The sequence below is a fragment of the Xylaria bambusicola genome, assembly GCF_022495145.1.
Source record: "Xylaria bambusicola strain CBS 139988 unplaced genomic scaffold F5B22scaffold_80, whole genome shotgun sequence".
Taxonomy (NCBI): Eukaryota; Fungi; Ascomycota; class Sordariomycetes; order Xylariales; family Xylariaceae; genus Xylaria; species Xylaria bambusicola.
The window spans coordinates 23,146-43,800 of NW_025953633.1; the positions used below are offsets into that span (position 1 = coordinate 23,146).

The 20,655-nt window shown below is 49.3% G+C and overlaps 6 protein-coding genes across 6 annotated transcripts; 4 read left to right on the forward strand and 2 right to left on the reverse strand.

The window, feature by feature from the left end:
• Positions 1-294: 294 nt before the first annotated feature.
• On the forward strand, positions 295-2,810 carry F5B22DRAFT_550003 (multicopper oxidase-domain-containing protein). Its single transcript, XM_047972938.1, has 2 exons — positions 295-958; positions 1,027-2,810. The coding sequence occupies exons 1-2, from the start codon at positions 761-763 to the stop codon at positions 2,551-2,553; spliced, it is 1,725 nt and encodes a 574-aa protein (XP_047825315.1). The 5' UTR covers positions 295-760; the 3' UTR covers positions 2,554-2,810.
• Positions 2,811-4,508: 1,698 nt separating this feature from the next.
• F5B22DRAFT_640152 (uncharacterized protein) lies at positions 4,509-5,880 on the forward strand (the record flags this gene model as incomplete). Its single annotated transcript, XM_047977815.1, has 4 exons — positions 4,509-4,644; positions 4,752-4,877; positions 4,963-5,136; positions 5,210-5,880. The coding sequence occupies 4 exons, from the start codon at positions 4,509-4,511 to the stop codon at positions 5,878-5,880; spliced, it is 1,107 nt and encodes a 368-aa protein (XP_047825316.1).
• A 385-nt stretch (positions 5,881-6,265) lies between these two features.
• Positions 6,266-8,681, reverse strand: F5B22DRAFT_549957 (uncharacterized protein). The gene is made up of 3 exons (XM_047972937.1): positions 8,417-8,681; positions 7,492-8,351; positions 6,266-7,337 (listed from the first exon to the last, which is right to left on the reverse strand). Exons 1-3 carry the CDS (start codon positions 8,473-8,475, stop codon positions 6,652-6,654), a joined length of 1,605 nt encoding a protein of 534 aa, XP_047825317.1. The 5' UTR covers positions 8,476-8,681; the 3' UTR covers positions 6,266-6,651.
• Positions 8,682-10,290: 1,609 nt separating this feature from the next.
• Positions 10,291-12,464, forward strand: F5B22DRAFT_550045 (kynurenine 3-monooxygenase). The gene is made up of 2 exons (XM_047972939.1): positions 10,291-10,637; positions 10,712-12,464. The coding sequence occupies exons 1-2, from the start codon at positions 10,584-10,586 to the stop codon at positions 11,927-11,929; spliced, it is 1,272 nt and encodes a 423-aa protein (XP_047825318.1). The 5' UTR covers positions 10,291-10,583; the 3' UTR covers positions 11,930-12,464.
• A 7-nt stretch (positions 12,465-12,471) lies between these two features.
• Positions 12,472-14,555, forward strand: F5B22DRAFT_629115 (uncharacterized protein). Its single transcript, XM_047976460.1, has 4 exons — positions 12,472-12,983; positions 13,346-13,467; positions 13,577-13,834; positions 13,909-14,555. The coding sequence occupies exons 1-4, from the start codon at positions 12,480-12,482 to the stop codon at positions 14,411-14,413; spliced, it is 1,389 nt and encodes a 462-aa protein (XP_047825319.1). The 5' UTR covers positions 12,472-12,479; the 3' UTR covers positions 14,414-14,555.
• A 2,647-nt stretch (positions 14,556-17,202) lies between these two features.
• Positions 17,203-19,459, reverse strand: F5B22DRAFT_550120 (cytochrome P450). Its single transcript, XM_047972940.1, has 9 exons — positions 19,167-19,459; positions 18,974-19,105; positions 18,638-18,917; positions 18,518-18,583; positions 18,380-18,455; positions 17,986-18,326; positions 17,845-17,929; positions 17,629-17,789; positions 17,203-17,549 (listed from the first exon to the last, which is right to left on the reverse strand). The coding sequence occupies exons 1-9, from the start codon at positions 19,405-19,407 to the stop codon at positions 17,384-17,386; spliced, it is 1,548 nt and encodes a 515-aa protein (XP_047825320.1). The 5' UTR covers positions 19,408-19,459; the 3' UTR covers positions 17,203-17,383.
• Positions 19,460-20,655: the final 1,196 nt, after the last annotated feature.

Genomic DNA, 20,655 nt, shown 5'->3' on the forward strand with positions numbered 1-20,655 from the left:
CGCCGAATTACAGTTGGTGTGCGCCACCTTGGTGCCGCGTTGGACCCGAGCATTAGCGAATCTCGCGTCAGCCTTGTTCGACTTACCAGAACTTCGGCATGCCTTGTGATGTTTCCAAGCACCAGATTGTCACGAGCCCGGCGACGGAGGGTGAGCCAGTATGCCCGGGCTCATGATGAAAGCCATGCTTTCCTACCACACTCACTTCACCGGAAACCGGGATTCACACCTTAGTCTCCCACACCACTGCGGTCAATGACTGACACGCGACTACAGCCCTGCAGCTGCTTGCCAGCACCTAATATAACATCACAGGGATATTCTATGTTGTAAGAGCCCAGCCCGACGTTCACCAAGGCAGCCGCCCTAGTATGCGCAGAACCAGACTATTGGGTCTAGCCCTTACGCCTATGCCTCCTCTCATGTCTCTCCACATAGGTGGATATAACGCAGGATTTTACTGCTCTGGGAAGCCTGGCAGATGGGTTTTGTGATGATTCCCGAGCAGACCGGAGAAAGCCATCGAGAATACGAAAGGTCATCTCTTTCGTCGTCTGAGCTGAATCTCCATAGGGAATTTCGCACAGGTACCGGATTGCCTTGACTGGGATATAAAATGGGCAGCAGGAAGCACTCAGTTTTGCTCACCCATCCATGGCTTGTCACATTAGGTCGAGTAGCATCTAGATTATCTCAACGTAGCTCAATAGCTCTTCGCGCTTCCAGTCCTTAATCCTTCATCACTCCGCGCATTCTCCAGATGCGTTTTTCACTAGGCAACATCGTCTCGATTGGTCTTCTAGCGCGGCTCGGCCAATGTGTTCCGTCGCGGCCTACCACGCTCGAGCCTCGAGGCCCCGGAGCCTGCTTTACCCCTTCCAATCGAGCATGTTGGAGCCCGGGGTTCGATATTAATACCGATTATGAAACTAAGACCCCTCCAGGTGTCGTGAGGACTGTAAGAGCAAGATTCTACCCCTTTTATAACAATATGCTACCAGAGCCACATCTGACTTGACAGCATAGTTCAACTGGGAAGTGACAGAGCATGACAACTGGACTGGTCCAGATGGGAGGATTAAGAGCAAAGTAATGCTCGTCAACAACCAATACCCCGGGCCTACCTTGAAAGCCGACTGGGGTGATACCGTCGTGGTGAATATCAAGAACAGTCTTAGGATCAATGGCACCTCGTTTCACTGGCATGGTATACGTCAGTTGGGTACTAATATCATGGATGGTACCAACGGGGTAACTGAATGCCCTGTTCCACCAGGAGCAAGCAAGACGTACACATTCAGGTTTACCCAGTACGGGACGACCTGGTATCACTCTCACTTCTCTGGGCAATATGGCAATGGCGTCTTTGGACCCATCGTCATCAACGGTCCAGCTTCGTTGCCCTATGATATAGACCTTGGTGCCTATCCCATCAACGATTACTATCTCAAGACAGCGGATGAACTCATCGTTGAAACACAGCACACTCCAGCTCCACCGAAGAGCGACAATGTCTTGTTCAACGGAACGAATATTAACCCGGCCGGTAGCGGCGGCGCCTACTCCAGGATTACAGTGACCCCTGGAAAGCGTCATCTCCTGAGATTAATCAACACTTCCGTTGAAAACAACTTCCAAGTGTCAATTGTTGGCCACGACATGACCGTGGTCGCGACGGACTTGGTCCCAGTCAACTCGTTCACCACGAACAACGTCTTCCTCGGCATCGGTCAGCGCGTGGATGTGACCATCGATGCCTCGAAGACGCCAGGGAATTACTGGATGAATGTCACCATGCCCGCAAGCAGTCGCTGCGGCCTCTCACTCAACCCGGCACCGGCTGCCATCGTACACTACGCGAACGCGCCAGTCGCCAACCCGACCACCCCTGGGATTCCGCCGCCAGACGCCCAATGCAGTGATTCTCTGAGCTATGTGCCGGTTGTATCGCGTCAAGCACCATTAAACCAATTCACGCCTGGCCCGAAGAACACGCTCGACATAAACTTCCAAACCTCGCCCCTCGTGTTCTGGACCATAAACAACACCTCGATCAACGTGGACTGGGACAGACCGGTGCTAGACTACGTATTGAAAGGCAACACGTCGTACCCGGCCTCCGAAAACGTCGTCATCGTAGACCAAAAAGACGTCTGGACGTTCTGGGTGCTCGAGAACATACCCAACGTGCCGCACCCGATCCATCTGCACGGGCACGACTTCCTCGTGCTCGGCACGGGCGCGGGCAGCTTCACAGCAGCGGACAAAGCGAGCCTGCGAGGCGCCAACCCGGTACGCCGGGACGTCACGATGCTGCCGGGCCAAGGGTGGCTCGTGCTCGCCTTCAAGGCGGACAACCCGGGGAACTGGATCATGCACTGCCACATTGCGTGGCACGTCAGCGGCGGGATGGCGGTGGACTTCCTCGAGCGCGTCCCGGAGCAGAAGGCGCAGGTCAGCGCCGCCGACTCAACGGCTTTCCAGGATAATTGTGCGCGGTGGCGTGGTTACTTTGACAATAGCGGGATCGTGAAGATCGATTCGGGTCTGTAAGTAGGGGGGTGTTGAGCTGGGTTCTCTCGATCTACCTACCTACCCTACCTACCTCGGGGTTTCCTTCCTTAATGTCCCATAGCTTTGAATATATTCTTCCTTTTCTCTGCTCTATTATTATGACCTCGGGATTTGTGATCTTATGGTGGGCGATGTATATCGTTCTTCTTTTTCCTTCTCGTATATATTTAGTTGTAAATTAGGGTGGTTAAACCTGCGAGTATCGGTGAAAGGTTCGATCGCATGGTTGCTATCACCTCTTGTGTGAAATATATATATATTTACTAGTTGCCTATATATCCATTTTGAATTATACAAGTAATACCTACCTAGGTGCTCTAGTCTCTCGATTGTATGTGCCTAGTGAGACTCATGTAATAAATGGCTATGAACAGCATCGGCGCTTGGAGGAGTTCGTCTTTTGTCTCCGTCATCTACGCCTTATCTGGTCATGTTATTAACATGGACCACATCCATGATTTCCCTTCTCTCCAAGTTCTCTAGAAGGTCCAGGGATATCAGTGTGGTCCGTATACCGTATCTTCTAGCGGTTATGCCGAGCGACCCGGCAGCAAAGCGGGTGCTGATTCAGCTTCTCCAAACTCCAAAGTCCTGTGCAACTCATTCGTGTTTTCAACTGCTCGACTTTAATTAGGTAATCATCTATACCCAAGCGGTTAGCGCATGCATTCTGTGCAGTGTATCTGGTATGTATCTGGTATGTATCACGCGTGTCATGTACCATGCACGGCCAGTGGATACAGATCCGACGCCAAAGCAGACCAAAAGGCCCAGCAAGGTCGAGCAGATCACCCACATCGCACCACCAGAACACCAGAATCGAAGTACCTTCACGTTGCCGGAGGAACTGGCCGAGGTCATCTTTGTTCTCGTTACGACGTGATTAGGACTTGTAGAGGACTTGGAGAGGAGTTTGGTGGTTTGCGAATGATGTTGCCCTTCTTTGCCCCCTTCTTTTCCCCAGGCTTTTCTCTCCCCCCATCTCTTTTAATAACGTAAGTACGTAGTAAGTGAGTGCATGGTAGTCTTTCCTTCGGATAGCGGAACCAGTTTTGTCTTGTGGCAAAAGCTGGCACCAGCCATTCCGGCACCTAGCACCTTTGCATGTTACATAATATGGCCTATAGAAATAAGATTAAACTGTCTCTGCATAGAGGATTGGTTGATGGTGCTAATTACTCCGTATTCTTTGCATGCCGGTGCCGGGCTTTTTTTTCCCTTTTGGTTACATCGTGAAGAGCCGGTAGGTGACTTGAGGGATGGATGGATGGATGGATGGATCAGGTCTGGTCTGGTCTGGTTATACACTTGAGACTAGACAAGGTTAGTGTAAACTTGAAGCATCCAGCTATCGAGCAATCTTAATTAATTAATGTGCTTAGGGTCTTGGGTCGTAGTCTGGTCATGGTAGTCGGTCTGGTTGTGGTTTACATGGTAGTAGGTAGTCTCTTCTGGACTCCGCTCTCAAAAGCTAGGCCTACCTACTTACCTACCAGAGGAAGGACCGCGTTGACAACACACACACACACACACACACACACACAAACCATTCACCACACACGCCCACATTAAACTACTTCGTAGGCGCAAACGCACATGTTTACCATCTTCTTTTTCCATCGACGTACACGACAAACCATCGCTCAAACATCCCTCCTCCTCCTCTTCCTCCTCCAAGCAATTCAGGGTTACACTTGGTCCTAAGCTCAAACTCAAACCTAGAAAACCACAGCCACAAACTCCCTTCTTCCATCCGTGTCCATCTATCTGTCGCAAACCCCCTTGTTGTCGACGTAGCATTGTCAAACCGTCGACTGATTGGACCCCTCCTGTTGTTGCCTCTGCTGTCTCTGCTGTCTCTGCCGTCTCTTACCCCTTTGTTTGCATTATTGATTGCATCGCCGCGCATCGGCCATTGACCGGCTACCGCTTAAATGGCCGCCCTCCTGAATTTCTGGAACTCGCCCACCAAGCAGTCTTCCAAGAGATCCTCCGTCAATGGCACTCCCGCGGACGCGAGAGGCACCAAGCGCAAAGCGAAACCCGATCCCTACGACGCCATGGATGACGGTAAGTCGCATGACAACACCCCCCCTCCCCTCCCCGAACAACAACGCCCAACAGACTGTGGCCTGGCCTGGCCTGACCTGACTAAACCTTATTTTGTGCTGCAACAGATGATGACGATATCATCCCGGCCCGAAAGACGCCCACCTCACAGCGCACCGCGCGGTCGCGTCTCTCATCCGCGACTCCCGGTTCAAGCTCAAGATCTCGTCCCTCACTCCCCAGCAGTGGCAAGCGTACGATCCCCGATTCTCCCCTTACATCCGCCACATCCGCCATCAAGATCAATGGGCCAATGTGACTGACACAACTAATCCTTAGGACCCCGTGGCCGGCCATCGCTGAAGTCACAACAGGCCGCCGCTACCGTTGTCGTCGACACAGTGACAGCATCAAAAACTATTGTAGAACCAGACTCCACTCACGCCAAAGCCTCTCAAGTTGCCCCTGCGCAGCCAGACTCCCTCGTACCCGAGGCCCCCATGGGCGGTTTAGGTACGCACCCCTGGTTTTGCGCGCCTCTCCGCCCTATCTGCGTTTGCATAGTACACTAACGCTTAATCCATAGAACTTCTTGGCAATCACGTCTCTAGCGCATTGCCATCTTCAGCGCCAAAGTCGCAACCTGAAACAGCGAAAGAATCTGCCGCCCAGGAGAAAGGGAAAGCAAAATCAACTGAGACGCGACAACAGCCATCCCGAAAGTCGCAAGCTGAGAGGAAACAACAGGAAAGGGTTGTAGAACAAGAACAAGAACAAGATGATAATGAAGATAGACGCGAGGAGCACGAGATCCACAGACTTATCAAACATAGAATGGTGGCCGATCGCAGCGGTACCGTCGAACTACTAGTCCATTGGGAGGGTGAAGGCGAGCAAGACGCGACGTGGGAAACCGAAGAAGAGATCCAGCAAGGCGCCGAAGAGACACTATACGAGTACTGGCGCTCTCAAGGCGGGCGCATCAGCGCGCTCTTTCACAAGCCCAAAAACCCACCTCCCGAGATATACCATGTCTTCAAACTTCTGCGACACGAGAAGAAGAACCTCGGCGGCTTCCAGTTCGAGGTGCAGTGGGTCGGACACTCGGCCGAGCGCGCCGACACAACCATGGAGGCCGAGTCCAAGGTCAAGAAGGCCGCGCCTGAGCTGCTTGACGCGTACTGGGAGAGCGTCGGCGGGCGCGCGAAGCACCTTGCGCCGCGCGGCAGGGCTAAGAGAGTTCGGACTGCTGAATAAAGATGATTTAATAAAAACGATTTACTTACTGTTCACCCGAACGGTCATGTCCTATTTTCCAACGCACGCATCTTTTTCCCAATTCCATATCGGTGACGAACGGCAGGGGATTGGTTTACAGGTTCCGGTTGCATCTTTATGAGGAGTTCTTGGAGGGTTGCTCGCTTGCGGTCATCTTTTGTCCCTCCCTATTTTCCTCGAGGGGGGATATTTGGTGTTGGGAGCAACGGAGGGGGGAAAAGATTGTCATCGGGGAAGGAGGGTGTTTCGGCGACTGCGTAAAAACTTGGACAGATCAAAAAGACATCTATCTGGATTAAGTTTTAATAGCTATTAAACCATGTTCAACGGCACCCTTATCTAGCCTGTACAGTAGGGACAAGATGGTTTGCTCCTTTTGTGTCTTGAACACGCGAAAACCCGGGAACACGGTCGTGGGTTAGTCGTCTGGCTAACGCGGCATTCACAAGTGTACACAGTTAACCCAGTTACCAAGTAGTAGTTTCTGCAATATTCATGTGCGGAAACAGTTCGTTTCAACCACGTTTTTGCTCTTCCGCTCTGTTCTAGAAAAAGTTATGTATCCTTATACATGCAAAAGATCTGATTCAAGCGCCAGATTTTGTGTAGAGCGATGAGCTCAGCCAGACTGTTCCTTCTTATATCGTCACCGTAAAATAATGATGTAGAAACGCATCATGTAGAAGAAAAGGAATACTACATTAGTTATATTAAATACAAAGTGCATATTTGGATACGAGGAATGAATTGTTACGATTTCGCCAGGAACCGTAACAACCGCTCCATATCCGAAATAATCGTTTCCGCCAACCCGCGCTCGACTACGCAGTCCTGCCAGCTACAGCCCACGCGAAGCGCACCGCCTCTGACGGTTATGGGCGAGATCTGGAACGCGGCGCCGAGGACCTCGGTGCTGATGGCGAACGTAGATTGCGTAATCTTCCAGCCTTCCGCCGCTGCGTCGTCCTGGCCCTTCTTCTCCTTCTCTTTTTCAACCTCTGTCGTTTGTGTTGTCGTGGACGCGGGCTCGCCATCGAGGACGCCCAGATTCGTCACCACGAACGACAGCAGCCTGGCCTTGTGCGCATTTGCGCGGTGCTGCGCCCGCCAGTCCGTGACGAGACCCATCAGATTGTTGATGTCGTTCTTTAGGCCGAGATCAAGCTTCTTCTGTATCTCGGCGCGCACGCGCGCGGCGTGTCGCCAGACGAGAGCCACGAGCGCTGGCTCTTCTTCCCCGTTTGACGACCTTTTGGCCGCGCGGATCTCGCGCACGTCGTCAACACCAAACTTGTGCCACGTGGTCGACACGTAGTTGGCCATGGTGCGCCGCGGGTCGAAGTCCAGACGCTTTATTTTGTCGGCTTCTATATGGCGCCGCAGGTCGACCGGCGTGTCGCTTGTGAATGCCGTCGCAGCGGGGATGTGTGCGGCCACTACAGTTCGCTGGAGTCGGCAAAATTAATCTTTTAGGTAAAACGGGAGCTGCTTTCAGGATTCACGTATACTCTCCTGAGACGTGCTCTGTGTCTAATAGGAAAGTATGAACACGCCTAGAATAGGATGAAAATGACCCCGGGGGTAGCATACTGGAGATGAGCACCACGACGTGCAAGAGCCCCGTGATAGTCGTCTTATGCACGCGACACGCAGCTAGCACATCCCGCAGGACGTCGGCCTCGATGTCGAAGGTGCGGAAGTGCGTCTTGTACGGCGTCGCGCGGATCGGGGCCCAGTGGGCCAGCGCCGCCGAGTTCGATGATAGTTTCGGCGGCCGCAGTTCTTGCCACGCCATGGAGGCGACATATTTGGCTGATACGGAGAACTTGCCTGTTTTTTCGATGGCGGGTTGGAGGGTCCCTGCCGTGGGTGGAATGGTTAGTATGTGGTTTGATAGAAGCGTCGGCGCAATCATTGACTCCGTCTTGCTGGGAGTGACGGCACATGTGTTGAGAGTGCGGAAGAGAGTCTCGTGAAAGATCTTGCCGCTCATTCCGTCGCCTAACGCATGGCTGTAGTCGAATATGATGTCTAGGACGGGATCACCGCTGCTCTTGAAAAGGATGATAACACGCCATTGTGGGCCTTTGGGTTCATGCGCGTAGGACTCGTCGAGACATCTCTCGATCCTAGCCCGTAATGTCTCTTGGGAAACCATGCCTGCGTCATCGTCTGTCTCGCTGTCGCTACTGACATCTGTCCACTGGACGTGATGCGCAAAGTTCAGTTGATCGACAGCTACCCACGCAGGACGTTTGGTATCTGCCTTTACGGCAACAAAACGTAGTGCGGGTTGCTCAATTACGACCCGTGCTAATGCATCTTCGACCTGCCGAACGACGTGATCATGGAGATCTGGCGTCGCCAGAGGAGTCGGGATGGCGTAGCGACAGCTCACGATAGTGCCTCCCAAGAACCTTAGCTGGAGCATGTGAAATTGATAGCATTCCCTATATAGTGCGCACACGAAACTTAGCTTCCATGGTCTGTTGATTATAAGACTGAGGTTCCTTACATGTGCCCCAATGGGCGAGTGGTGGATTTCTCCTTGACTTCTGTCTTCATGGCCGCCATGGTTAGAAACTACAGTGTGGCCGCGAATCTAGAACACTAGATCTTGATTAAGCTCCATGGGTCGATTGAACTTGTATATGAAGAACTATCAATCGGCATAATTGATTCCTCGTTCTATGAGCATAGATAGAATAGGCAGCAATCTTGAAGCATAGCGCAGCTTTCCGGGCCCGCGGAGGCCGAATTCTGCTATGCGTTCACATGAAAGAACTTTGCATCATAACAGTCCATGAAATGACTAGGGTCATAAACTGTTTGGCTCGCTGGATAGGCTATTGGTGTGAGATGTTGACCAGGGCATGTCCCCATGTCCCCATGTCCCAACAAGCACCAAACCCAGCTTAGTCAGAATCATAGATAATTCATCGTAGACGACGACGGCGCCGTCCTTTACTTAGTAGATGCCCTTGTCTATTGTCAGTATAGGTAAAACTTTGTTGTAAAACTACTAACCCAGGGCTTAAATCCTCCTAAAATAGCACGGTTCAAGACTTAGTCGTATGATAAGTAAGGCCATTCTAATCAAGGATTTAGCTAACACTGCTTTCCTGGCTAGCGACAGTGGCCGAACAGACCTTAGAGAGCGTAGATTATAATAGCGGGAAATCGAAATACTGCATGACTTAAATACGGCCAGAAATACGGCGTAATCAGATCGCTTGTCCAGCTCGCTGTCAGCACTAAGCCTTAAGCACACCAATATAGGTTTCAGCTCAGAGTGACTTGTCAACTTGCTGGATTCACAACTAATAGTAAGAGCTTTATATCTATCAAATCGCACGTAAAGCCTTGCCATTTGGTATTCTAAGTTCCAAGGTGAAGCCGATGTTTAAACGTTCAGTAAGCGATCTTTAGATGTGTCATTTATTATAGTTTCATTTCCTGGTATATAGGCAAGTGTCTACTATTTGTGATCTCCTGCTAGTAGAAGTTGGAGTGAGGGTCGAGGGTAACAGCATGAAGCACCTTGAAGCCTAACGATTCTTGGGACTCAGTTTCTCAGTGACAGCAGTTTGCAGGTTACGGTATAATAATAATTAACAGATCAGTTTGATACATACGACCATAAGATCTGGAGAACGCGGGGTCCCGTCCGCTCCCCCTTAGCTAAGCCAGATACTGCCGGATTAGTAGTTGGGTCGGTGACGACCAGCGAATCCCTGGTGTTGTATGTTCATGTTTTTGACTATTTCTTCTTTTTTCTTCCCTTTTCCTGTCTCTCGCTTCCCTTTTTTTTTTTTTTTTTTTTTTTTTTTTTTTCTTCCTAATAACAATGGTTTCCCTTTTTATGGTTTTTCGACCTCGTTGTCTACAATTAGAACGGCAAAGTTGCACTTGATTCATTTCGTAAGCGCCCCCTTTTCTATAAACTTTACTGATTACTTGTCCAACATCCCTGCTATATAGGGACGTTTCCCGAGCCTGAGGCCAGGGGCCAAACAGAAGGAAGTCTTTACAACCAAAAGCCCTGTCCTAATCCGAGTCAACGTTGCAGGCGTCATATATGATCTTCCATTCTAATGGCAGAAGCCTATCATTAACTACCAGGGAGCACAAAGGGCCAGTAGTCCGAACGACTTAGGGACAGAACTTGACCGTCGGCACACGAGGTTGAGAAGAATTACGCATTCGGTTTACGAAGCTCTCCAGTTGGAATTTGAGACGATATGTCCGCTGTACCATGTGGATAATCAATTAGAATGACCTTTACACTGGTTATGGAACGCATGTTATTCAGCAGGGCGGCTGGTGATGCTAGTTGAAAAGCACTATGAACATTGATGAGTCAGATTTTCCTGCGCCATCATGCTACATGATATCGGGTCTCGGGAGTCGGCGAAGTGGCGATAAATTCAGCATAGCTCTTCAAAGCCAGCGGGCTCGAAAGTTGGGTCAAATATCTCTCTATGTCTCCAGTTTCCTTTTGTTCATGGATTACCATTGTTCTTTAGCGAGGTATGGGATGCTATGATTGATGCACTCGTTTTAACCTGAATCTCATCATTATTTAAGACATTCCCTGCTCTTTCTCCCCGCTGCCCTCCCCACCGTTGGTCCCGCCGCTGCTATCCATCAGATTTAGCTGGTTATACGTCGCATTTCTCATCATGGCTCTAAACTCGCCCCCAAATAAAGTCGCCATTATCGGCGCAGGTCTAGGGGTAAGAATTTCAACAACTTGTAACTCTTGCTTGTGGCTTGAGTAAAGATGCTAACTTCGTGTCTGGTATGACAGGGCCTTACAATGGCGCTTGCTCTGCATGGCCTGAATATCCCTTGTACTGTGTACGAGGCGCGCTCAGAAGATTACGGGCGAGATGGTGGCATCATGCTTGCACCGAATGCTTTGCGTGTGCTTGACAGTGTCGATGTCTACAAGCGAGTGCGAGATAACGCATTGCAGTTTGACGTCCTGACTTTTAAAGATATGCAGAACAAAACCACCGACGAATACTATTTTGGCTCCGAGAAACTCTACGGCTATAGTGCCATGCGTGTCATGCGTCAGGAATTAACGGACAAGTTGAAAACTGCAGTGCGGGAGCGCAACATCCCCCTGCATTACAATGCCAGATTCACGAATGTCGTCTCTGATGGCCCTAACAAGGTCGAGTTTACTTGCGGAGATGGTCAGACTGCATCCGCAGCCCTTTTAATAGGAGCTGACGGCATCCACTCAGCTGTACGACAGACCTTTTTACCTCAAGTACGACCTGTCTACTCGGGCTTCGTCTTCATCAACAGCGTCGTGAAGCGGTCGCAACTCCGACTTCCTGATAATTATAGTCTACCTGCAACTGTCATGGGAAAGATGGGCGCTTTTCTGCTTCTTCCTCAGACACCAGACGGGTCTGAAATATTCGTTGGAACGCAGCGAAGGTTTGAAGAGCAAGACGCTGCGGGCTGGGATTCCCTGAGAAATGATAAACAGAGACTTTATGACATGCTTCAGGAGGGTAAAAGCGAGTGGCCTGATGTGGTACAATCAGCACTAGAGGTTGCTCCTGTTAACGAGATGGGATTTTGGGCCTTTCACAGCATCCCGCCTTTGGAATCATGGACCTCTGAATCGAAGAGAATCATACTCGTCGGAGATGCAGCACATGCGATTCCACCTACAGCGGGGCAAGGTGCCAACCAGGCCTTTGAAGATGTACGAGCCTTGGCCACCCTCCTTTCCAAGCTCTCGCCAGATATGCCGCTAGACAAGGCTGTTGCTCGGTGGCAAACGTATCGTCAACATCGAGTGAAGAAGGTCCTAGATTTGACGATGCAAATGAATGCGAAGCGGCTCCCTGAGTCCGAGAGGGCGAAGTTGCCGCCAGGAGCAATCTGGAGTGATCAGTCACTTACGCGCGGCGATGGAGGGGAGCTACGTTGGCTATACGACCCTGATATGGTGCAGCAGGCGGAGGAATGGGCGCGGGAGCTGAAGGAAGCGCCAAGAGATTGAATGATACTCTAAAGTAGGCTCCATCTGCGAGGCTTTTTCAATACAGGCGGGTTTTGCTTGTCTCAGAACATAGGGTATGGTTTCGGTCAGCCCAGCAGTTCTGTAGGTAGTAAGATGACCCAGTAGAATGGATGCTCCCTGTCCTTCGAATTCCCTCAGCATGATTCCATAGCTCTTCAATGCCCAACTAGAAATTTCATACTCGATGTCTCACATACCATATACACTCCGGCTTACAGGTGAGAGCACAGGGGAGAGAACGCATCTACGGATCAGTCAGATTAAACTGAAACAATTGACCCAGGGGTTGGCAATTTATCAATCAAACCAAAGCTAAAGGATTGAAAAAAACCTTGACAGTGGTTACCGCGATGGTCGGTGGCGCGAGTAAGACTCTGTAAGGCAAGCATCAGCGGTGTGTGTACACCAATACAAAAAGCAATGACCCAACAGGAATCTTTTTACCAGTGCTATACGGAATAATCAAGGTCTTGTAACTATCTAATTACTATATATAGTCTTAACAGAAAATGAGAGGTTTCAAGCCAACATGGAAGATCCCGGAGGAGGAATATCGCCGAAGCGAGGGCCGTGTGGGGGTTCGGGTCTCAAGCCCGACGCTGACAGTCGGAATCATTCATACATTAGGTCTCAACCGGCCACCAAGATGGATTTCATTGTTCTGACAGCACATGGAGTCACCTGCAAGCAAGTCGCTATGTCGATGACTACATCTTCATGGCTCCTTCAGCCGCTCTTACAGAGGTCGTCGCAAGGCGTTTTCAGACGCGATAGCTTGCCTCCCACGGCTGTCTCTGTTGTAGCTTCTGTGACACTATTCTTCATATTGGCACTCGTTTGCGTGGCTTTAAGACTCTGGTCGATAAGACTGAAGATGAAGAGATTGACGCTTGCACTATCTGACTACGCCATTCTGTTTGCTTCTGCTCTGGCAGCCGGGTATCTATCTCTTTCATGGCTTGTTTCTGAGCGCGGTGGCCTAGGTCGTCCAGCGGCAGATTTGACACTGTCAGAACAAAAACTGGCGAGGAAAGTTAGTTGCAACCCTTCTGACTCCTGAATCAAGAGCGAGGCTAGACCTGCAGTCGTTTCGCGAGTTATCGGGCTGCTGCAACTGCAAGTCATCTGCGGATACAATTTATCTACTACTTCTCATCAAACTGCATCTAGTTATTATTACCCAAACTTCGAAACCTTCAAGCACGTAGCGATTGATCTACCTGCACCTACTGTCTCGCCCACACACCTCTAGCTTCAATACCTTGTTCGACACTTCTGCCGTCAACAAGTCTAGAGACAACAGTCTGGCTGACTTCGCACTCTTTTAACGGCTGCAGATCTAGCTTCGCTCTGGATTAAGTGGTGAATTGCATGCTGACAATACTATCTAATTAGGCGTTCATCGTCGCATGGTTTATTCAAGGATGGGCAAATAGCTTCGTGCGTTTGTCCATCTTGGCCTTCTTCAGGCAAATCTTCCCCGGAAGGCGGTTTCGCACTGTCGTTACCATCGTTCAGTTAGTCCCCTTGGGTCATTAATCACGCTCATAACAACCCTCCTTAGGCAGGTCTTGGACCTCATTCCTCCTGTATGCCTGGTAATAACTGACTCTAGCTTATAAACAGGATTGCTGTTATCGCATACCTCATTGCTATTACTATCGGCTTTGCCGCTATTTGCCAACCATTTCATCGCAACTTCGATATTACACCAGAACAGGTGGAATACTGCGGTAACCAGTCTCTACAATTTTTACTCAGCGCAATCTTCAACCTCGCCCTCGATCTCATAATATTCACTCTTCCAATGCCCATACTGTGGAACCTGCAAATGAATACACGAAGGAAGGTCTCCTTAATTTTTGTTTTTGGCCTGGGCCTGTTGTAAGTTTATCTTATCTGTCTCAGGGGCTCTCTCAGCTCTTCATCGTCGTCTCCGTCGTTAACAATATTGAAAGCGTTTGCTTCGCAACAGCGTGGCGTATACACCAGGTTGTTTTCGTGTCTACTCCGAGTGCACAACGAGAGTTTTCGGCTTCTGTAGTTGGGGACGCATTATGGTCTGGACTTGAAATCAACCTTGGGATTATCAACGCATGTCTACCTCTCATGCCCCCTGCGCTCCAACAGATATCCAAAGCTGTATTGCCTAAAGCTCTTCATTTCTCAAGGTGCAGATCCACCAAGGATTCGAAATCGTCGCCCACCGACGAAAAGCGCGTATCGAATACCATCCTAGACGACAACCAGAGATGGACTCGTCTTCACAACCCAGAGGAGGATGATAATGACTCTATTGATCGTTTGGGAGTCAATACTTGGATAGATGCTCGTCCTATGGGAAATAATCCCAAGGATGATAATCTTCGGTTATCATTTCATCTAGGGGTCGATGATTGGGAGGAGCAGCACGATATTCAGAATCGTAGTAACATTTATAGGATTTCATTCGCGCAAGTTTGAATATGAAATAACTTTTTACGTTAGCCACCAAATCCGGAATGTAGTATCATCTAAAGGCATGATTATAGGATTTCTTCTCTACGGCCTACACTACTCGCTTTTCCATGTAGTAAAGGTTCACTATTCGAGATACAGAGTCAGCGATAGCAGGCTAGGCGAGAACTTTATTTTTCGAGTATAAATGAAAACAATAGGCCAGGCACATTCATATGTAATCTAGGATTATAGGTTGTCTGCTTTGCACCTCTCAGAAACAATTATACGTTAGGCTGTCTTGGTCAAATGATGTTAAGATTCGACCTCATCACTTTCAAGTCCAGTGATTGTACATGTAGGCAGGAACTATCTACGAGGTTTGAATCTCCCTTTAGATAGCACGTTCTGGACTCAAGGAACATGGATGGGAACGGTGTATTGAACCATCTTGTACACGCTGCGTAGCTGAACATACATAAGCGACGTATGAGGGGAATATCATGATCTAGGACCATGAGAATCATTGTCAAGACATTACGAGGCGGTATTCCCAGGGCAGCCAAAGAGTATTTTGGGACGATTAGACGTGTAGGTGCTAGTGGATACCCATGTCCATGACACACCATACCTGTCAATCTCTAGTTGTCAGCGCCAGATTTAAGCTCTAGACCCTCAGTGTGATGGATGGCTGTTGGGAAGCGGTTATGTGATATGTTTATAAACAAGTGTCGTGGGCAATGCTATTATTGTGACGCAAGGACAGTTAAATATAGCGCTCAGGTCATGTTCGATAGCGTACCAGGTGTCTTCGCATCTTCGTCTGTACCTATGGCTTGACCAACCAAAGAATAATAAGCTAATTCACCAATGAATGCCCCGCTGATAGTAGACCACCGGATTGTTGTAGAATCGCATCGTTGATAACATGACTAACCTCAAGGGTCGTGGTATGTGATGGTGGTGCGTCAGATTTCGTCCGGAGTCTCGTGGCTTGTAGTAAGTCTCGGCGAATTCTGCTATTGTCATTACCGTACGGTCGGGTACTTCAAAAAGCAAACGTAGCAGATATGATATGTGGCTTAGAAATTGATCCAATCGACGATATCTCGTCCGCGCGAGACGGGGGTGTTTCAGCCACTGCTTACATACTTGTTGTGTGTTGATGAATATGTTCTCCCGAGACAGGCCCCAGTTATCAACTGGTGGTGAGTCGCGGGTTGGAAACAGAGCGGTCTAGTTAGAACAGATCCCCACGTTCGACACATCTCTAAGACTATGCCATATATTAGCCCTTTCGGATCTGTCACGGAATGACAAAGGAGTGCAGTACTATGCCACTACGCCACCAAAAGGTAACGACGAGTTATCAAGTCGAAGGCTTGACGTCTCTGCACTCACTATATAGTACTGTACTGTGACAGGATCGGAAGTGATCGAGAATACCGCTCGCTTCGACCGCGATACACACCTTAGACACTACGCTAAGTACTATAGTATATCATTGCTCTTCTTACTTATAGTACATATGTATACCTATCCCACGAAAACCAAGCCTAGGTTTATCCTAGCCAGCCAACCATTGACGCCCACGTCTTGTCCCGACCCAGAAATGACCGTTCAAGTCCCATATCCCCTATGTTCCCCGCGCGTGGCGCATATGCGGATTAACGGCGGCCCATACCGCTTATCCCACTGACGAATCGACGCTTGCGACGCTATCGAAGAACTTCTGACGGGCGCACCACGGAGTAAAACTCCAGGGGCAGCAAGGTATATGTACTATTATGTATTTGCAGTACTTACTCTCCTAGACATGATTCTGCGAGGTATCGAACTACGTTGCACTACACTGCTTTAGTAGTCTCGCTTACCTGTACCTAGACGCTAACTTGATTATGTGTAGGTACTCGGGCTCTTTGTCTGTTGTTCTAGCTTCTCGACTAAGGAGCTCGCCAAGATATATCGGTCTCGCAACAGAATCCGCGACTTCAGAATCCATTGCCTATTATATTACATATGTAGATGACATGGCACACAATTGCACCATAGCTTCCGTCCGTACCCTGCCGGCCACGTGCGCTGACATAAGCCCCCTTAATTCTCACCATAATTCTTGAATATCCCGCCACATATAGCTATCTCCAGCAAAATTCTATCATTGGTAGGTATTGCATTGTCTTATGTCATATGGGAAATGTAGAAGCCACCCACTCAAATTGTGGCGCCCTTAGTAGTATTTCTTTTACATAACACTAGGTAGAGATAGTGAATCCTTCAGGTACCGGAGCCAAGCACTAGTTCATTCAAGGCGGGAGGTTTTTGATACATGTAAGTACAGTATGTAGGTTCTGGATAAGATATACCCGGCACTTAGGCCGACCAGTCCGTGGCCTAGTACGCTATTGATAATCTAATGCGACTATACAAGACACCCCAGACCATTTCTGGAGGAGTGCTGGATGACTACTTCTCGGTATGTACAATCACCGGCAGGTAGACAGGTGGCTGGTAGCCATTCAGAAGCAACTGAGAAGCGGGCTTCGAAGTTTTCTGGAACTGACCCGCATGCTAACTGCAGACTGAACCAGGGAATGGGTAATTGGAGTAAAAGTTGGAGCAGGCATTGGGGGTAGCATTGGTCTGCATTGGCTCCCGGGATTGCGCCACACTAAGTCGATGTCCTGCTTTTATCCTGCGGACTCTGCGGGGTCTGAGGGAAACGAGGAGAGATTTAACACCTCGACTAAGCTACCTATCTAACCTGGAGAAGCACGCCCAAGGCAGATGATCAAGGATTTCTTACGCTAGCTGCACTCACCGCTTCCAGCAAGATTCTCAAATACCATGTACCGCAGTATGCCTACGCCGTCTACGTTGATATACTAAGTACCTGGTGGTATTACTGCAGATAGACAGCTCTACCACGCCCACCAACCCCTCTGGCCCCCGTAACGTACATCATGGGCGTGATAAATATCTCTCAGTGCTCGCGGACTAGCTCACAGTTGCGCGGACCCCCTTGGTGTCTAATTTGGGCAAGGGTACTCCAAAGTCGTGTGCTACTCGGACGTCTGTCTCGTCCGTTTCAAAAAGTTCCAGCTTAGGTCCGTTTGGACGGAAAAGGACAGCTAAAATAAGACTGACTTCGGCCATTGCCAAGCTACAAGCACGGGAAAGAAAGGGGAGTCAGTCAATGCCCTAGCTATTAATAAGCTCACAGGGGAGAAAGGATAACATACTTCGAGCCTAGGCAGGTTCGAGAGCCCCGCGAGAACGGGACGAAATTGCGATTCATCAAGGGGCTGATGGTTCCGAGCCATCGCTCAGGAATAAATTCAAAGGGCTTCGGAAACACGTCCGGGTCCGTGTGCATGAAATATGATGACATTCCCACCGGAACCTACGCGGCGAGTTAGCCAATTGCCCAGCAGTAGGGTTCTTGATGGACTTCCTACGCCAGCTGGTATAGTATACTCTTTATATCTGAGCGGTACGTCAGGTGAGATCCGAGGCAATCGAGTCATAACACCAAAGTCAACGCTAAGGTCTAGATCAGCTTCCAGTTGGATCGAAACGGCAAGGGGCTTGGTTCTGACCGTAGGGCCTCTTTGATCACAGCCTGTAGATAGGGCAATCTTTCTAGCTCGGCCCAGGTAGGAACATGAGTTGGCCATTGTGCCATCGGCTTTCGCAGTTCGTCTGCGAGCAGTTTCTCCACACCTGGTATGGTGAGGATATAGTAAGCGGCGCATGAAATCACGCGAGCACTAGTTACCGTGCCGCCTCCCAAGAGTAACTGGGCTTCTTTTGCCAGTCGTTCCTCAGACTTTTCTGACGCCGGCATATCGCTATTGGCTACATGATGAAACAGTGACTCAATGTATTTATCATTTACCGAGTCACTCCCCAATGCCTTACGAATGTTATTCCGTGCTTTCTGTTAGTGCGGTTAGTCGCAGTCCAATAGAAGTAGGGGCAAGGTTTCCAGACCTCCTGAAAGGTAGCGAATGCTTGGCCTCTCGGGTACAGCCATAATAATACCTCACCAGGAATCGGATTGAGAAGCCTATTCACGGTAGCGGGATTAGAAAAGCACGCGCGGCATACACGTTGGTAAGAAATGCTCACCTTATAATCCATGGGAAACCGGAGAATAGAGGAACAGAACGGACTATCATCTGCATGATCCAAGACCTAGGAGTAACGTTAGAGACTGTGCCGTGTTAGCACAGATATGGAAAGACTTGCCAGTCTGCAGAAAAGTCCTCTCGGCTTAGAAATCGGTCACCAGGGTCGTCGGTGTCTAAACACATTCGTCCTATAATGTCGCCGGTGTAGGCGGTGAATGCGTGGTCTAGTCGGATAACCTTGCCAGAGCCAGTATATTCCCTTAGGCGCGTCTCAAGATGCAGAGCGACTTCAGCTAACATGGATTGCAACCGTGAAACTCCCATCCTGGAGAAGTAGGGTTCAAGCGGCTTTCTTCGGGCTCTATGCAGGTCATGGTCCACTGTCAAGAGATGACAACCTAGGGTGTGTTAACGCAAGAGCCATCATGGCATAGAAAGGTGTCAGAACACTTACCGTCGAAACCAATACCTTGAGCAAAACTATCGTAGTGGTTGGTGCGTCGCGTACTTTCCGTGACATAGAGCTCGTTGTAAAATGCTGGATCATGGATGAAGAGCTCTTCAGGATTGACCCGAATGATAGGTCCTAGAAGTAAGGAACGCCATTTAGATGTGGTGGCCTGGACTATCAAAGTGCTTTTGCTTACCATATTTTTTCACCATTTCTTCGGTGTGAAATATGTACTGGCCCTCGAGCCAGCACTGAAAATAAAACTCATACCATGATGTCGCTGCGGCCAGCTTTGGGCCTGGAAAACCAGCCAGAGGGTGGAAGTATAGTCGGTAGATGACCAGGCCAGCGAAATAGATTGCCCAGGCTAACAGAGAAGTGCCAATCACGACGGCAGGACTAGTATGTGAAAGAAGTTCTGCTATGAGGGCAGCCATTGCATATACGATCGAAAACTGAAACTGTTCGGAAAAGATGCCAGAAATTGCCTTTAAGGGCAGCCGATGTTGATATTTAGCATCGTGTGCATTTCTTGGGGACAACCTGCTTTCATAATATGAAGAATTCTTTTGCATGCTTCAGCAGTAATACTATGCGATACTAGCCTAACCTGGAACGAGACATACTAGAAGTTCTTCGAGTTACATGCCGGTACATGATCTCGGTGGAGCTGCGATGAGATATGAGATACGACAGCTACAGTACGTACAATGCAATAGGGTTACATTGGCTGCTGGGAACGGACGCGGGTCAGCCGGGGTCTATCAGGGTCTGTCCGTCAGGGTTGTTGACGCTAACTACGGTCCGTTAGTAGGATTGCTGTCGATGCCACGACCAGTGGCGTTCCATTCGATTGGGTCCATGACCTAAGTATTCGAGAGGAGAGATAATACCATATGAACGGACACCCCATAAGAGCATAGTCAGTCCCTACCTAGAATTCGGAGGATTGCATTCTACCCATCTATATTGATAGACCGGCCTTGGCTCTTTCGGGTGGCTAAATGATATACACTACACTAGAGGTTACCCTTTACTTAGAACAGCAGATAATTAGCCTCCCTTTCACACGCTCTGGATGACGATGGGGAAAAAGTAATCATTATAAACCGAAGCTCCGAAACCATTTCCACAATCCCACCAACATGTACCTGTAGTTGTGCTCGAGCACACAAAACATCGAGCCATTCAACCCTTGCCTGGTACTGAATCAGTCCACCGCCTTATGCACCACACTACCCACTCAGGTAGCCACTAGGGAGGTTAGCCATCGAGGCTATCAGACCACCTACCCTACAAGTTCATAGTAATGTAGCAGAAGCATGTAGTTTCATGAATGAAGGTGCAGTATTGTCAGGTTTGGAGGCGGTGGGTCACCAAGACAAGAGTCGGTAAAGTTCCATATGGGTAGAGAAGATCCCTACCGCTTCAACCCGGACTGGAATGCCTAACCCCCGTCATATGGAAAGCCAAGGAGTATGCACTACTAGGTGTCGACAGGAACAAGGAATAGTGGTAGCTGGGATTGAGATTGGTACAGTATGTGCGTATTTATATGTGGGTGCTTTATTTAATGGGGGCCAACCCTCGCATGTAAGCCGTCAAAAATCCTTCACTTTTCGTTGCTACTCACCTAGACCCCTTCTTACAGATCTACCTAATCTTATATGCCCTGAACACATACC

What these genes read in the sequence shown, in the direction of transcription:
- F5B22DRAFT_549957 (XM_047972937.1), bottom strand. Translation starts at nt 8,475, where the DNA reads ATGGCGGCCATGAAGACAGAAGTCAAGGAGAAATCCACCACTCGCCCA. An exon ending in ACTCGCCCATTGGGGCACAT is followed by an intron (nt 8,352 to 8,416) that starts GTAAGGAACCTC and finishes CGCACTATATAG; the next exon opens with GGAATGCTATCAATTTCACA. An exon ending in CGTCGTGGTGCTCATCTCCA is followed by an intron (nt 7,338 to 7,491) that starts GTATGCTACCCC and finishes AGCGAACTGTAG; the next exon opens with TGGCCGCACACATCCCCGCT.
- F5B22DRAFT_550045 (XM_047972939.1), top strand. Translation starts at nt 10,584, where the DNA reads ATGGCTCTAAACTCGCCCCCAAATAAAGTCGCCATTATCGGCGCAGGT. An exon ending in TTATCGGCGCAGGTCTAGGG is followed by an intron (nt 10,638 to 10,711) that starts GTAAGAATTTCA and finishes CTGGTATGACAG; the next exon opens with GGCCTTACAATGGCGCTTGC.
- F5B22DRAFT_550003 (XM_047972938.1), top strand. Translation starts at nt 761, where the DNA reads ATGCGTTTTTCACTAGGCAACATCGTCTCGATTGGTCTTCTAGCGCGG. An exon ending in CTCCAGGTGTCGTGAGGACT is followed by an intron (nt 959 to 1,026) that starts GTAAGAGCAAGA and finishes TTGACAGCATAG; the next exon opens with TTCAACTGGGAAGTGACAGA.
- F5B22DRAFT_550120 (XM_047972940.1), bottom strand. Translation starts at nt 19,407, where the DNA reads ATGGCTGCCCTCATAGCAGAACTTCTTTCACATACTAGTCCTGCCGTC. An exon ending in GGTTTCCCATGGATTATAAG is followed by an intron (nt 18,456 to 18,517) that starts GTGAGCATTTCT and finishes TACCGTGAATAG; the next exon opens with GCTTCTCAATCCGATTCCTG. An exon ending in CGAACCTGCCTAGGCTCGAA is followed by an intron (nt 17,550 to 17,628) that starts GTATGTTATCCT and finishes CCGTGCTTGTAG; the next exon opens with CTTGGCAATGGCCGAAGTCA.
- F5B22DRAFT_629115 (XM_047976460.1), top strand. Translation starts at nt 12,480, where the DNA reads ATGGAAGATCCCGGAGGAGGAATATCGCCGAAGCGAGGGCCGTGTGGG. An exon ending in AACAAAAACTGGCGAGGAAA is followed by an intron (nt 12,984 to 13,345) that starts GTTAGTTGCAAC and finishes CTATCTAATTAG; the next exon opens with GCGTTCATCGTCGCATGGTT. An exon ending in GTTTTTGGCCTGGGCCTGTT is followed by an intron (nt 13,835 to 13,908) that starts GTAAGTTTATCT and finishes CAATATTGAAAG; the next exon opens with CGTTTGCTTCGCAACAGCGT.